The sequence below is a fragment of the Excalfactoria chinensis genome, chromosome 11 (genome assembly GCF_039878825.1).
Source record: "Excalfactoria chinensis isolate bCotChi1 chromosome 11, bCotChi1.hap2, whole genome shotgun sequence".
NCBI lineage: Eukaryota > Metazoa > Chordata > Aves > Galliformes > Phasianidae > Excalfactoria > Excalfactoria chinensis.
Genome location: NC_092835.1, coordinates 9082187 through 9100057, shown reverse-complemented (window position 1 = coordinate 9100057; position 17871 = coordinate 9082187). Strand labels below are relative to the sequence as shown.

The 17871-nt window shown below is 41.6% G+C and overlaps 1 protein-coding gene across 8 annotated transcripts in view; it reads right to left on the bottom strand.

Moving 5' to 3' along the window:
• PEPD (peptidase D) overlaps positions 1-17871 on the bottom strand; it is a 164164-nt gene that overhangs the window by 27112 nt on the left and 119181 nt on the right. For all 8 annotated transcript variants that reach the window (XM_072346140.1, XM_072346135.1, XM_072346136.1 and 5 more), the window contains one exon: positions 4852-5000. In XM_072346140.1, coding sequence (XP_072202241.1) covers positions 4852-5000 — 149 coding nt within the window. The remainder of the gene's footprint in view (positions 1-4851; positions 5001-17871) is intronic.

Below are 17871 nucleotides of genomic sequence, written 5' to 3'. Positions count from 1 at the left end.
GTGGCATCTCAATGTTCTTCATTCACAGAAACTGAAACATTATGTTACCCTTATGCTTGAAAAACATCTCCCCTACTAAGAGCCAGAGCCAGGAACTATCACTGATTCCCATCAACAACTCTGGGCTGACGACTGACATTTTCTTTTGCACATCTCAGCATGTACTGAGAATCATGAGTGACTTTGGTTAGGAGGGACGCCAGAGGGCACCTGGTCCAAGCCCTGGTTCAACACACATCTTCCAGAAGTTCCAGAGAGGGACTTTCAGGAAAACCAATTATTTTACACACTTATTCCAACAGATTTATATTAATGATCAACAATACTGGTCTCCCAGGTATAACTTGTAACAAATTATTTTCTTATTTAATAAAGCTATTACATCAGCATTGGATCTAACTTACATGACTGTGATAAACAAAATGAGGCAGGAGCCAGGATTTGGTAGAAGGGACAGAGCAGAGTGGTTACTGCTGACTTGAGACGAAACCTCTGAGGCCTATTCTCAGGGGCAAACTGAGGATCTGATAATGTCACTGCTGGGAATTCACAGCCATTCTTGCCTTGCTCTCAGATTCCCATCAAGATGCTCAGCAACTTGCTTCAGATATCTTTGTTTTTACTTCTTTTATGTATGTTCAATAACCCTTCTCCTTCATTCAGCCAGTGCCTGGGTTAACAATTCTGCAGTCTGATTGGCAGAAAGGCTGGATGCTCACAGCTGTAACAGAGGTCAAACAGCTGTGTTTTGAGCAAGAGCACTATGTAAATCACTTAAAGAATCTCAAGTCTGGTAAATTTCAATCCTGGAATCCAAAATGAGTCAGTAGCTTTTACAACTTTTCCAATCTTTCTGCCACTGTCTGTGGAAGGGGAACTGCTGCACACTTCCCCATAACTATGATGAAGGGCAAGAGGAGATGCTGCCTGTAAGAGATACCTGTGCCGAGTGGGAGCACTCTCACAAAAAACTAGTGAGGACATTAATAAATCTGGATGCAGAGCAGTTTTAGAACAGTATCAATAAACAGACTCCAGGCCAAGCATGGCACAAAAGGTTAAAATAAACTATTGAATAGCTGCTCATTAGCCATCCTTCTGGTACACTCACTGCATGAAGGCAGCAGAGGGAGAAACTATGCATATACCTGCAATGGTACTGAAGTCCCTATCATCCTACAGCGTGAAATCTCTTGATCATCTTCTCTTCCTGTATTTTAGTTTACACAGTGGTGTTTTGAAGGGTGTGAGCTGAATTCTCTTCAGGTCATTTCCATGGGCGATGGGCTCCAGGAGCACACCTAGTGTGTCTCAAATACTCTAGCAAATCTAATGAGATCAAATAACAATGAACAAGAGAGACAAATTAAGACACTAACTTCTGGAATAAATCTGGGACACTTAGCTTTACAGTTTCACTGTTTTTAATAAGTCTGCGTACAATGTCTACATAAAAATGAATTGTTACTCAAATCATTGTTCTGAGTAAGAAGTAGATGCTGTCTCATAGTGAAGGGAATGGAAGTGTCAGTATTTTGCGCATCTGCCCCTGTATTTCAGCTCTGTGGAAGAGTAAATCTAACCCAGATGGACTCGGCACATTAAGAATATCCCCTAAGCAGAAATGCAGCATTCCTCTGGCATTTTGGATCACGAGTCTGACTTCGTAGGAAAGAAGCAGTTATCCCACTGCCACACAAGTCTGCTGTTTTGACTCTTTCGCTTCAGAGACTTTGTACTGCTGCTTTTATACACTATCCACATTCAGTAGTTTCAAAATTGCTGCTTATGCAATATAATAGAATATGTATTTCTCCTCTTTTATCTTACACAAATTTGGTTTCTGACAGGAGTTGTGATGACTGCACCAAACTTGGGCTATGATCCCACAGAGAACCTTTAGTTTTCAGATTACATTATCTGGCTTGCAGAAGGAGCTCTGTTCTCTCTTGTGTAAGGTATGAAGACCTACAGATGTGATTTGAGCTGTGTGCATTTTTGGACCACACATATGACTCAGTCAGATGAATACCTTTCTACAACAAAATAGGATGTCTTTTAAAAATTACAATGGCTGATAACAAGTATAAGGAGTCTATGTCTCAGAAGGAAACATCACTTGATAGCTAGTTTCACATGAGAACCAAACTGAGGAGAAAAAAAAGAAAATCCCACTCCTGAATGATACACATCTTTCTAAACCATTTAAGGTGGCTAGCAAACGTGTGTCCTTCCAAAGCCAGTTATGTAATGCAATATTTAGTTAGTGACTCTCTGCAGCACTTGCTTCCTATCTCGCAATGAGAAAGACTCTGGGAATGATTAACCTTCTGAAGACAACAACTAGATGTCCCCTGTGACCCTTTGCCACAAGGCATAATTAAGGCCCCAGTTCTGCAGCTGGAGAGAAGTAACATTTTCTACAGTTGCTGACTTTGCTGCGTAAATTCTTTTTACTCAGCCTGCCACATTAATGGTTATTGCCATGTGAGCCAAGTCACTTGACTGTCTTTTTCCCTCCTTTGATCTCAGGAACCCCAGAAAATAAAGACAAAAATAACAGCAAAACGAGCAATGACTCCATAATTCATAAAATCTGACTAAAATACGATGGGGCTGAATTTTACATTTCCTGACTTCAAACCCCACAAGCTTCTTTTCCTCCTTTTTAATACACCTGAAGCATTTACTTTCTTTTAGTCAGGGAGAATAGATGCTGAAAGCTGCAGTCACACCACCTGCTGCTCCCCTTTGTGACAGCAAAAGACTCCCACAGGAGTGATCCTAGTGCTTTAGCACATGAGCTAACCAATTAGGTTTGTTCAAGCAGGCTGAGAAAGCTGCAGCCTCCAACATAGAAACGGGTTCCCCCTGTAGAGCAGGAAGCAGCACATCCAGTTTGTATTCACCCCTTCCAGGGGCTCAGGGTATTATCAGCAGCCTGAAGAGACACCAGCCACGCTAGGTAACTCAATTTGCTTTGTTTGTTCTACAGCCAATACTGGCTTACCAGGAGTTAACAATCCTCATTCAACCCAGTAGTCCAGAAGTACATGACATGGCACTTCTTCTGTCTTACTTATTCACAGAATGCCCTGAATTGGAAGATAGCTTAAAGAGCTCCTAGTTCCAAGCTCCTGCCATAGGCAGCATTGCCAGCCACCAGATCAAGCTGCCCATGGGCCCAATCCAACCTGGCCTTGAGCACCTCCAGGAATGGAGGTGTTTAATTAAAACTGCTGAAACAAGCATCACTATTACTGCAGCTAGCCGAGCCATCTAAAGGAGTTTGGTGGAAAGTGGAACAACATACTGATTTCTTAGAAAGGATTTATGACAGCTTTAAAAATAATTATATATATATATTAAGTAAATATATATATATATTTAACAGCAGTCTCTTATTTCCTATGACCACCTTTTTAACGCAATGAAATGTGATCAGAAATAAATAACTCTTCCAGTAAGATCTGATTCTTAAAATCATGACCACTAGCCTCATAAGCAGGATAAACACATTTGCACCATTCTTCTAAGCAGGCAAAAAATCTAAAGAACAGCGAGAGAGCAGAAGATTCAGTCCCATCTTTTCCCAAACATTAAGAAAGACATCTCTGGAAAACTGTAAATCTCCAACTCACATGATGACTTGCAAAGGAATTCTTGCAAGTAACATGCAGAAATACTAGAATTAGCATGTCCTTATTTTTTTGACTGTACACAAATGGATAAGTTAACTGAGCAACTCTTCACATAATCCTGAGTAACGAATTGTATTAGCTCTTAAGTTCTGCAGGTAGTTCACAGCTTATTAGTGAGAAATACTGCTAAAATAGTGCGTGAAATGTGGCACTGAAATGTAAAGTAAAATATGAACAGGAATCTTCAGGAGAGGAACAGCAGGTGGTTGAATATGCACACTGCTATTAAAATGGCAAAATATCTGTTTTCAGAAAAGCTTCAAGTGTTATTGCTCCATTCCAAGTTGCTCAAATGAATGGTGCTGCTGCCAGCTTGTAAAACAGCAAAATTACATATGCTCTGACTGGCAGTCCAGAAAGCCCATGCTTCTCAGGGTCCGATGTCTGAAACCTAATGCGGTAAATATAAAGGACAAGTGCACTTTGTACATTAAGTACATTTTTCTCAAACCTGTTCTATCAGTTTTACTGAGAAACGCTCAAGCACCTTCATCAGCGAAATACTCAACATCACAGCAGCGTTTAGCTCTAAAAGCATTTATTTGCTGCCCTTAAAGTAGAATTGAAGAAAATAAGATCGTCATCAAGCCAGGCATACGCTTGATGAATTTAGCTCGCCTGCAATTTAAATGCATATATGAAATATCTGATAGCCAGAGCTATCTAAAGCTTTTTAAGGCTAACCAAGTACCATTCTCAAAGATACACACTTCATCCTCCTCTTCATCAGAAGATTTCTATTGAGTTTACATGACAAATACAGAAAATGCTTGAAATAAACTGAAGCATGACACGTTCACTCAAACTCTGACTTCACTCTTTGGCAGAAGCTTACAGGATACATGGCTGCCAGTGCAAACAGCAAATAACAACTGTCACTGCTGAACTTATCCTTTTAAAAAAGTTGTTTTAAAAAAAGTGGGAGACCAAAATATATTTTAAATACTATTAATAGTTGCCTATGTGTTATTCAAGTGTTACATGGAGTATGTTGTGTATCTTTCGCTATTAAGAGCTGCTTAAACATGGAAACGAGTTTTGCCATCTTATTCCTTTCCAGCAGTTTCTAAAATCCAAACATAATTGCCTTGACAGCCTGAATACCGCCATCAAGCTTCTCAATTCCTGTTGACATGTACTGATCTTTTACCTGGTTTGACTGCTTTCATGACAGCACGTGATGACTTCAGCACTGCTTCGTAGATAGCCCTCTGGTCAGGAGTGAACTTTCCATTCGCAGGGAAGGTGCAGGTGATGTCAGAACCGTAGCAGTAATACTCTCCTCCCATATCAAACAGACTAAAAAGGAATAGAGAGGGGAGAAATTAAAATTTTAATTTCAAACAAATTGTAAGAATATTTTTCTTGCTCTGCTTTTAAGAATGATCCACATCTTGGTAGCTGGACACATAATCCCCACCTGAATGTTGTTCCTAAGTAAAATGAGATGACAGCAACCTGCTAGCAGTAGGGCATTTGCTGTGTTACCTAGAGCTTAAATGGACACTTCCACCGGCTGCACTGGCCCTGGATGGAAACACTGCAAGAGCTCAGGAAGCAAGATGAAAGTCACATGAGGAATCTTTTTCCAGGTGTTCAGTTCCAGTTGCTGGGACCTTTTCTCAGGAGATGCAATGTCTTTTGTTTCTTTCCTGAGAAATGCCAGCACCATGTAAAGGCTCTAACTTCAAAACTTAACAGAGAAACGCTAATTAAATCATGGCCTTTTGTACTGAAGTGTCAAAACACATTTGATGGTTTAAATAAAATGCCCCCAATAAAGGTTGACTGCCGCCACTCATAATACAAACTTTCCTTTAAGACAAACTTACCTAACAGGGCTTAAAGGAACACACATTATGGGAAGATCCAACCAGAAAAGAATATTTAGTACAGTTTTCTGCATCAAAGAAAAAAAACAACCAACTTTTTTTTATGGGAAAAAAAACCTCTTATGGTTTGAGAATCATACTTACACAGCAATCAATAACTCACAACTGAATGCTCAGCTGCTAGAACTCAATCTATAAGAGCGGCCTGTGTGACAATTTGGTTATACACCTGCAATACTGTGCCTCCTGAGCCCACCTGATAAAGCGCTGCAGTTGTTTCAACTGGCTCAAAAATCAGCAAAATACCAAATAACCATTTGGACCAAACAATAGTTAGCAGATAGCTCCCAAGTTCATCACGTACCGATTCCAAGAAGGCACATTTTACATGTAAGACTTTAGTCTTGACACACAGTATTTGTGTGGCCTCCTGGTTTCTTAGGTAATGAACCACAGCTGAAACCTGCTAATTAAAGTCCTCTCACAGTGACCTCAAACAACTGCTTGCGACTCTCATCACGTGAAACACAATTTTCCTTTGCTGTATTTGAACACCTCGGAGCTTTCTGTCTCATGCTTCTGCCCCACCGCGAGGCCAGGCAGATGGAACAGAAAAGGAAGGGCACTGCTGCGGCCTCCTCTGCTTTCGAGTCCCAGTCACAGCAGCAATTAGAAGTGTGTGGCACAGCTCTGCCCCCAGCCAGTGCGCATGGCCAGGTAAAGGTAAGTATAAGGAACTGCAACAGGAGCTGTGGCACTTGGCTGTAAACATTCACCATTTCTAACCTAACTGCCACTGAAAGCAACAGACAGTAAGCAAACTAATGCAACCGCGATAAAGCAAGACAGTACTTCAGCAGTGCTGAGACTCCTCTTGCTCCACTGCATACACAGACAGACACACGTACTTGTGAAGATTTACTCAAATTTTAAAATCCACCCAGCAATTTCCTCTGTGAATGAATCTTTGCACTCAGTGCAGGCCCTGCTGAAGTCATCACCAGCCTCCCCACGGCGGGCAAGGTTCACTGCAGAGACTTGCAGGACTGGAACTGCAGGAATAAACCCTGTGCTTTACAGATGCAGAAGTGTTGGAGGTTTAAAGCTACAGCAGCACACTCCAGGAGGTTACAGAGACTATTGCAAAGTTACACATGTGCAGGCAGAGTCAATGGTAATATTTTAAAAGAGAAAGTCACTCATTGAAAAAAGATACGCACCAGACAGTAAACGTCAGGCCCACAGGGTGAAAAAGCAGGATCTGACACCAATATAGCAACTGCAAACAAGCTTAGCCAAACCTCAGCATTAGAAACCCCATCAACAGTAAGCTTTGATTTTATGGTTAGACTCCCTTCTATAAAATACTAGTATATTATACAGAAAATCATATCTGAGGATGCAGAAAAGTAGCTGCAGCAGCTAAGAATTACATAAGAAGCTGCTGGGTTCTCTAACAGACCAACCTGATATACTTGCTAGAATAGCTGCTGATCTTCCAACCTATCCCAAATGGAACTCTTTCAACAACCACAAAGTCTCATGGTGCTTGGTGGGATTTTTGTGGCCCACCTGTTCCATTCCATAAGTATCAATTCAGCATGGCTCCAGTAAAGCTGAGACCTGCAACCTTTGACATCCCTGTCCAAGTCTACTAGAAGTTCCTGTTCCTTCTACATTTTACCTGTGGAGTGGTTAACCTGAACTTACCATAGGTGTTACTCTAACTATTCCTTGAAAAATTACAACTATCAGCATTTTCTCATACCCATTCATTGTTTAGTGGTTGGTAACTAGTTGTTAGAGCTACTGAAGCATTAAGTAATGAAGAATAAAAAGCTGTCACAAAGCTGTTGGTATGCTAAAGAAGGCTTGCAAGCCAGGAAGCACCATTTGTGCAGGCTTCCTTGCTTCCAAAGGAGAGCAGAGATGAGGGAAGATGATCTTTCAGATTCCACCACCTTCCAGACCGTATGCTTCAGTGAAAAAGCATTCAAAACAAACCACACATTTGGGAGATATTTTGGCTCTTACTGGGAATTCTCTTCCATTTTAACTAATGGATATGATCCCAACTGAATGTTTCCCAAGACATGGAAATAGACCAAATATTGTTGCTATTGTAGCTGAGGAAATACTGGGAGCCTTAGAAAATCCCAGTTTTGTATTCTTGCTTGCCAGGCAAAATATGCGATAAAGCATAATTATAAAAATAGGTGATAAAAAATAATATTATATAGTACATAATATTAATTTAATATAAATTTAATATATTTATAGTATTATAAAAACACGTGATAAAGCATACTTAACTCTAAGTCTAAACTGCTGTCTTCCCTTGTACCTAACTTATTTAAGTTTCTAAAAGCAGGTTGCTTAACTCTTGGTTCCTTAGATAAAATACATTATTTTACCCTGAAATTACTGCTTGGTAGTAAGATGAACTAATAATGTATTCTAGTACGTATTCAACCGCATTTTAAAAATGAACTGATGAGGCAGTCTCACAAAGGCCATGTGCAGAAACAACTACTTCATGTTATTTGGACTACTATCAAATACAGCAGCAATATAAACAAATTAGACATGCAAATAAGAACAGGCCCCAAACATCTTGATCTATGCTTTACCTCTTAAGGATCATTTAAAGTCAAGTAACATATGCAATGATATAAAAATCTCCAAACGTTATTGATTTATCTAAAAGGGAAATAGGAATGTTACATGTCTAAGGGAATACCTATGTTTTCTATTCTAGTCAAGAATTCTTGTTTCTGTAGAATGATAACAAATTTCATCACAGGACACCGTTGTTTTTCAGGAAGAGAGCAGTTGTGGAGTGTGGGTTTAGATGTATCCACAGGTAAGGAGTCTGAAAATGTCATGTTTCTGAGGAGCCTCAGATGAGAAAGTGGCCAGCAAAGGGGTGCCAGTGATCAGAGAGCGTGGTTACGTGTCGGTGTGCTCACTGATGGAGCTTGAATCTGATGGAGTCTTTTATTGCACAGATGAATCTCTTTTAAAAGCACTGCACAGAGAATCTAATCTTTCTTTGCATTGTTTTGTTGCAAGCAAAAGCAATGAAAGGCTACCTAGCCTCATTTCAGGATGAAAAGTGCATGGCATATAAGAACATTTAACAACTGGAAAACCTAAACTGTTCTAAAAACTCCACGTTACTGTTTTAATTTGTTTTCTAGAACTAATAAGAAGCTATACTATGTGTAAAAGACACACAACAAATACATTAAATGGGCACAGATCTCCTAAGGGAGATACGTGCTATTATTTATTATGATTCTTCCTCTCATACATATTGCAAAATACTTCATACACTTAACTAAAACTGAGCAATACGAAGCATTACAGACATCAGATAACCTCTCAGTCACTCTACTGACAGTATTACAGTGTTAGCCAACAAAGCCAATATAGTTGCCTTCTGCATCCATTTCAGAACTAACCTTCAAAACAGACAAACTGCATTTCTTTCTCCTCACAGGCAAGAAACCTGACACTACTTAAGATCATGCTGCATATAACGCAGTCCCCAGCTAAGAAGCAGCAGAAGCACACACTGCAAGCTCACAGCTCCAGCAGGGACCTCTCTGGTTGTCCTTGGAGGTCCTGGCTCTCCACCTCCTCCTTGTCCCCAGGACCTGGGTCCAGTGCCCTGCTGCAGCAACCCAGCAGGGCAGCCTGGAAGAAATATTTCAAGGACACTTGAGTCCTGCTGATTTTAAGGAGGATGCAGGATTCTACGGCACTGCTGTACTGGAAAGTCTATGTGATGCTATGCACTAACGCTCTCTGCACCTTCCCTTGGCAGCAGCTCTGGCACAATGCAGATGAGCTGGAAGGTGGCCCTGCCACCTCCACGAATATCGGCACCATGAAACACAATTTTCTACTTACATCTTTGGCTTTAAACTCCAGACAAATAATAGGTGTTTTAATACCACTTTTAGCTTTCTTAACCTCTGATTGCAAAGCACCACAAATCAATTTGTCCAACACTCCAGTTAGAAAAACTGTGGTTCTTTTCTGCGTAAAGTCACTGTATACTACATTTTTTTTTCTCCAAGTAAAGCCTCCTCCTCCTCCAAGCGTGTTTTTAACTTTTATAGGCTTGCTGACATTTTTATTGTCAAATAATTTGAAACTGCCAAGCAATGAGGCAAATTATGGCCAATATCACAATGGGAAGGAATACTTTATTTGGGATATCTGAGCCATGTGTACGAATCTCTAGTGATCCAACCACCAACCCAACCCAAAGACAAGCTCTCGCAGGCATTTCTTGGGAAGCCTACAGCTACTCCCATGAGTTCACGTGTAAAAGCTGCCACCTCGCTGCTCTGCAGAGCTGCTCTGCGTGCACAGTCAGAAATGGGTCTCCTCAGCAGTTACAAAAGTAAAATGGTCTTCTTCAGCGAACACTGCAGAGCTACTGCTGCCATGAGTCCCACAAGACCCTGGTGCAGTGTGTGTTGGGCATGGGGCTGGTCAAACCTCAGCACCCACAGCCCCTGCCTGCTCTCAGAATAAAGCCTTCCCTTCCCCCAGGGACTGCAGGACCGGTGATCAGAAAGCTGCTATCGCCAGGTGTTACCGATGTCCTTCTCATACCTGGGGTTAAAGGTGCACAGGTAGGAGTACTGGTGCACTTTACTCAGTTACATTTACTGAGGTTTTAGAGATCTGAGTCATTATTAGCTAACACACTTAAGAGCAGCCACAGATGAACTGGTGCCAGCCCAGTCCCAGGACAGCCAGAATCAAGGTGCACAAACCTTTTTCTCCTCTTATGGCAATAAGAGCAAGTCACCCCCAGCTGGAGATTTTGTTCTCTGTGAACTCCTTGTATTATGCTCCAAGTCTGCCAAGAGCACACTTTGTGCTTTACACTCAATGCAGCAATTAAATCTTGAAGCAGTCACACACCAACAAAAGCTGACTATTTGTTTGGTTAAACACTTCAAGGCAATTTCAAGCTTGAGGGAATCAGGTATCAGGATCTCTATGAGATGCATCTTTGGAAACGTGCCAAGTGATTTGGAAACAGAGTGGCTTAAATAGTCAACCACAAGCATAAATTACAGTAAATGATATCAAAATAAAATAGAGATTCTAGTGACACGCTTTTTTATTCACTCATCCACTGACCAGCCAAGATTTATCAACTAAAAAAGCAACCTCAAGTAAGATAACATCACAAAGCCCAACAGAGAGCTGGAACAGAATAGCATAAAGTTCTGCATACTCAGGAAGCTGCTTTGGAAGAGGTGCTCTGCTCTGCCTAACTTCTATCTGACACAATACAGAGAGGGCTTAGCACTGGCTCTGTGCAAGATGCAGCCAGCTTTGGCTGGCTGACTGTAGGACCAGCTGTTTTGATCAACATCCTTGTAATTTAGACCCACTTTGGAGAAATGTTATAGTATTTCATGTGTAGGAAATTGGGTTCCAGAAAGTCAAAAGAAAGCATTAGACTTTGTAGTTAAGTCTCATATTCAATAGAAGATCCTGCAGCCCACACAAGTAACACAATTACAGAGACAGCAAATGATGATGTGACTGTCGTTACACACACTGGGCTATGACTTACATGTGGGCTCATACTTTTGTGTTTGTCCTCAGCTGCGCGTCCTTGCATCCACCTTCTCCAAAGCCCTCCCAAATCTGCTTCTTCTGCAACACCGTCTGGGCTCTCCCAGATTATTACAGCTACTGGCAGACTTGTCTCAGCCTTCTCATGCAGAGATGGCAAAATGTACCATTAAGTTTTGCTTCAAAAAGGAGAGGCTGAAAAATAACAATGGACTTCACTGAATTCTGAGCGAGAAAAGACTGTATGCCCAAAACTTCTATGCTGTCAACTACAAGACACTCAGTAGCTTTAGCACAAACATGCACAAGTTTTGGCTGACAGGGTTACCAAAAAGAACGGGATAAACCAGTAACCAAACAAACAGCCTTCCCTGAGCACTTATGTCCTGCTCTGGCCAGGGCTCCCCTCACTCCCCCAGCCGCAGAAGCCATGGCTCACCACCTGGCACAGGTGTGCAGCTGTGCGTAGGTGTGCATGGCCATGCCCCCAGGTTGCTGGGGAAGGTGTGCCCTGCTGCTCTGCCTCTGGGAAAATGGTTTCCTAAACCAACAGCAATGTGTGGGAGTGCCCTCTCTCTCTCTCAGTAATTTGAGCCAGGCAGAACTTCAGATCCATTTATCTCACAGGACAGAAAATCTAAATCTCAATGAACGCACCAAGTCAGCTGGATGTTGGCTCAGTAATACCACTGTAAGATTTTCTGCGCTATTTCTGATTCTTTTCACGTACAGGTTGAGAAGGAATCCCTTGCTTACAAGACTTGTGTATTGAAGAAATTGAAGACAACAACCTTAAGCTTCTGCACTAAAAAAATCAATTTCCATAATCAAGCATCATCCCTCCTTCACCCTCTGTATCAGTGTTGTATTATAAATGTAACATTTGACAGCACAGAGTCAAGAACCTTCTGATTACCTTGTTCACAGCTGAACTCACCCAGACAGCCATCTCCACATGTTTCTGCTAAGCAGAGGGATGTCCCCAGGAAAGAAAGGTTGGGTACAAATAAAGATTGGGCATACTGAGCTGGTATTGCCAGGCAGGGAGAAGGATGAGGCAACAGCCAAGACTTTACAAGACGCAGAAGGCAAAGTGTCAGTGCTGCCTACTTCACACCTCTACCAGACCCATGCAGGCAATATGCCAGGTGAGGCAAACTCCCAGGTGAAGTTCTGACAAATAAGATTGCCTTTTTGCTGAATGGATGCTTTTTTTTCCCCTGGTTTTATTATCCATTTTTAATTGGCATATTTAATAAGCAACAGCACTCTCTTTAGAAAAGTCGACGTAGCAGAGATGGCGGTGAACACGACGCTCTGGCCCGCTGCCACCTGCTGCGAGCTCCAACAAGGAGTGGGGATGTCAGAGCTGCAGGGAGGAGGAGAAAATGTGCAAGGAACGGCTTGCATTGACTGCTGCACACTTCCCAGTCACAATGCAGAGAGTAAACCACATCAGCTCCTCACCAGGACTGAGAGATAGCAGCACAGAACATGAACAACACAGATACCTTTTCAAGTGACCAAAATTTTGCATGACTCTAGATGCCTACATTGAGAAGAAGGTACTGTGTAAGATGAACAGCATATGTCTGATATTTCTGATTCAGGCCACTGTTCTCATGCACTAACATTTGGACTTGAGAGTCTTAGCGATCAGCAGCTGTTCTGAGCACTCTGACCTGGACAAACAACTGTTGCAGATCGCAGGAGTAGGTGAAGTGTCAGACATTTACCCACTGATTTTCACTGCAAACACCATCAAAACTACTCCTACTGTATGTATGTGCACACTCACACACATTCCTGTAAACAAATGGTTAATGCTTCTGGTTTTCTTTTCCTTGATGAAAACCAAGATAGAGACCAATGGTACACACTTTATTTTTTGAGTTACTGCAGTTGTCCTTAGGATTGTTCTGTCAACCACCAAAAGATCAGCTTTCAAAAGGAATCCATCACAAAGGGGTGTCAGAATACAGCACTAAACAAGACAACTGAATGCAAAATAAACAAACAGAAAGGCTGCTTTTTCATGGAAAATCAGTCCAAACTGTTCAAATCAGTTGTGCAGCAATGAAGGCAGCAACTGGTTCTTCAGACAAGGAGCTTGCCGCTGCCCTTCCCCAGCCACACCTGTTATTTTGCCAGGAAGAACATTTTTTGCTTTTTCAGAAAAAAGCCCCACTCTGCAGAGCAGCACGTCAAGCTGGACGCACAGTTTGGCAACGTGCAACTGAAATCTGAAATGCTCTTTCCTTAAAGGTCTATAGAGACTCAGCCTGCACACAGTGCACTACCACACCAGGAGGGCTGCTCATGACCCCGTGCTGAGAGCCACGTGTCCATCCCAGACATAGCAAGGGGCTCCTGAACAGACACAAGGCTGTTCCGAATGCAGGGACTGGGAATTGCAGCTGGTTCCTAGGTGGTACCCAGAGGGTGTGCTGGAGCCTACTGGCACCTCCACTCTGAGCCATAGGGTGGTGTAAGGACCAGACAGACTCCCTCTAAAATTCTATTTTGAACTTTTTGATGGAGTTTCTTACACCAAGAGCAACAGGAAAGGATTTGCCATCACAAAGTGTCCAAAATAAGCAGTACCTAAGGCATTTCTGACATACCTCGACATTTATTCGTGTCAAAGACCACCACCAGAAGTGGATTGAACTGGAAGGCATTTGTGAATGTTCAATACTAAGTCGACAGCTATTAAAACTACTAGTCTTTACTCTCCTTGTTTTATTTAAACACCCCTAATCAAATCAACACAAAAAGAAGCCAAGAAGGTAACTGCACACTCTCAGGTGCTTTGGACTATGGTGGGAATACTAATCTATAAATAGAAAAGATACATCTCATTTAGAGGCAACAGTAAAAAAAAATCTCATGTGCTGCAAGGCAAGGAGGCACCCTCAGCACCTGAATTATCCAGCACCAACACAACCCAAGCAGTTCAAAGGGAACTATTGCCAAGTCTAGAAAATACATTTTTCTATTTTTAATCACAAATACTATCCTCCATAGGCACAATAAGGAGAAAAATACCCCCACTTCATGAAAACAACACATTTTCATCAAACCAAAGGCACTGAGCCAAAGGAATTGTTTCAGAAATGGATAGGCCAGTTGATTTTGCAAGCAGCCTGTAAGTAGTAGCAATGTACTTGGTATTATTATTATTAGAAACAAAACCATAACTAACAACCAGTTGTTTCAAAACTGCAGACTGAAAGGTTAAAGCTAACCATAATTTTTGCATATTATTATAGCATCAAACTTCAAAACGCGTAGAAATGCACAGGGCCAAATGAAAATATTACTCTCACCCACATAAAATAGAGGAGCATTTACATCTGACACATTAATATCCTGGGATCTTAAGGGCAGTGCTTTCAAGAAGTAATAAATACAATATTTTGTTCCGTAGGATAAATTGTTTTAATGGCAGACAATGAAGTACTTTGGGTGGAAAAGGGCAGGCTTCTACTACATGATGCATAAAGATTGGGCAGATCCCGCTTTTTAATGCAACATTGCCCCCACCTGGACAAATGCAGATCGGCGTACAGGTTGGCATTAATACCAGAGAACTCTGTAAAACACAGTGCAAATTCCAAAACACAGCTTGGAAAGGAAGCACAACGAACCTCTGCCTTCCTTAGCAGCATACCTTCCTCAAGCTCACCCAAGTCTTTTAGCTGAATAGTTGAAAGCCTTTGCAGTATATTCCTGAAATAAATGATAGTTCCTCAGTACTCAGGAAAAATCCTTTTATACTACAAGCTTCTTTATTCCTGCACAGAAGGGAATAACGCAGCTTTCTACAAATAACACCAAGTGATATTAAGAGAAATACGCAGGTGGTTTCAATGCAATATACATCATACATACATACTATGAGTACGTGTAGAAAATAAATGCACACATCTTATGTAGAAAATAACAACTCTTTTGATTACAGAAAATTCTCTACTAAGCTTTCAGATAAAAAGGGGAAAGTTAGAAAAGTAACACGTTTCACTAAACAGAAGGCCTACCCTATAACAATAAATATGAACGTGTAACAAGCAGCTTTCTTCTGCAATATTCTCTGCGCACCTCTGAGTGACCAGCGTCACCACGAAACCTGCAAATGTTCCTTGATCTCATCAGGGTAACTGAGCAATAAAGAGCCCTGAAATGCAGCATCTTCCCTCTGTCTCACACAGAACAACTGTCTCAACTACCTCTATATGCAGTCAAGAAAAACTCCCCAAGATTGACCAAGCTTCTGAAATGCCAAGAGGAGGAGCATTAGAAGTTAAATCAGTGTATTTCAAGTGCACCAGAAGTTGTAGTAACAACACATTTACAAAAAGGCAAATATCAGTGCCAAATAGATGGAACCAAATTCGAACCTAGCACTAGCAAGTGGAATGTGCTTTACACGCAAAGGCAATGCTCCTGGACACGTGCTGTGCCTCGCTCCACTATGCTTCCAGTATCAAAGCACAAAGCTCTCCAGTTCCAGGCAGCACTTATTTGAGTGCCCCCTGGTGTCAATGTAATTCTGGTACTTCACATTGGCGTTAGAATATTAAGGAAAGAAATGAGTATGAAAATATTCCTCAGAGTTAAGTTAGTCCAATAAAATCATTTTGCAACACTGGATTGCTTTCAAATGCCCAACTCTACTAATTGCCTAAGCAAATAACTATACCTGTTATTACAGCCAAGACTCATTTAAAACATTTAACATAGACGCATTATGCTAAGATGGCACTTCTCTAACACATTGCATTTGATTCTGTGGCATTAATAAGAGTTTTCCAGTGCTTAAAGTCTGGCACCAAAATCCAATAAAACTATCTGCCAAAACAGGCAAGAACCTTCCCAGCAGGAAGCAGCCTTCTCCACGGCTACTGCATACTTTTATTGGCCTCACTGGAACCAGTACGCTTATATTGGAGTGTTCAGAGGAACAGCCGCATAAAATGCAGGGCATCATCTGATGATCCAACCTGCTTCTCTGAAACTTTTAAAGTTACATCATAATTTAACTTTATGAACAATAAATAGGCCCACTGTGAACACGAGGTTAATGGCATTTCTCCAAGGGCTGCTGAACTTGGCATGCAGTTGATGTTGTCCTCCTGTATTCACTGTGATTTCACCTGAGCTCTCGCATTGAATCACACTGTGGGACTCCCTGTAGGGACCGTGCTCCCAAGGGCTGTGCTGGGATGGGGAGACATGCCACAGAGCCAGAGGCCTTCCTTACCAGAGTGACATGTTTTGTTTTGTTGTTTTTTTTGTTTGTTTTGCGGTTGTTTTTTAAGAGATAGGCTACTGGTTAGGCTGCGGTTGGACTTGATGATCTTCAAGGTCTTTTCCAACCTGAGTAATTCTATGATTCTATGATTCTATGACATAGGAGGATGCACCGACGTGGTAGGAATGCCACATGCTTCAGCAGAGTACAGTTACTTGCAGCATTCTGCAAAACCACAGCAAACCACGTAACAAGGAAAAATGTAAGGACCAGTAAGCCTGCCAATGAAGGTTGGTTTAATAAGTGCTCAATTTTCACTGAGATGCATTTTTCAGAAGCCATAAAAGACAAAGGCCTGCAACCAGCACACAGAAAATCATCTCAGGTAACAATACCCATATCTATTTCTGCAATATCTGTGGTCAGGCTTATTATCTTACATTTCTGTATTTAAGTGTGAGCCTCATCATGAAGAATCAATCTTTATTTCAAGATCATAGAAGCACCGCCCATTTGTCAAACTTCATGGAATCAACTGCAATAAAACAACCCCGCAGCAATACCAGACACAACAAAGGCAGAGAGCTGAATGCAACAAGCTATCATTTTCCTCAATACCTTCTCAAAATCAAAATGTAAAATACACACTTCAGGTTCAACACCTCCAAGAGGTCCTATACAACATGTCAAACCACAAAGGTGACAGGAGATGTTTGGCCCCACATTTTCCCCCATGTAATTTGATGGTCACTTTTCCCTTTTCCCTGCAGACATGGCTGTTGCTCCATGCTGAACACCACAGGGAGTTAAATCTGGGTTCTTTCAATCCACTTTCCTTCTCCCTAAGTAGTAACTTCCCACTTAATTTCCTTCTAAACACTGAAAGACCTTTCGTTATCCAAACTGTGTTGAAGGTGGCAGTGGGGCTCCAAACCCACTGGAAAATGGGTTGAGGTTATCTCATGACTCTTTGAGGCCTCTTGTGCACAGGGCAGGAGGCAGTAAACTAGAACTGCTTAGGACTCCAGTTCCCAAAAGCAAAGTCACGGCCTCACTACAGAACCAGCAGGCGTCTCAGCACACAATGAATAATGCAATACCTCGAGATAATGCAGTAAACTTCAGTCTTGGGCTCAGTTTCTTCCAAGCTGTCACAGGTTTACGATGATAGAAGAAAATCAGTATTTGTATCTTAGCCTGGCTGTACATCAGCACTGCACGCACTTGTAATGCTGATTTTCAACATTCTGAGCAGAAGATTTTATTTAAATGTTAACACAAGTGAATGAGCAGAGAGCACAGAACTGCGATTCACAAGGGTGCCTGGCCTGGCAATTTGTCTGTGTCACCTTTCTGACCATGAAGATGGCAGATTCTTGTGCAGGAAAAGTGCCTGTTTCAAACCATGCCATCCATACTCATGCACATGTCCACCACACAGGCATTAGTGTACATGAATTATTTATATAATACT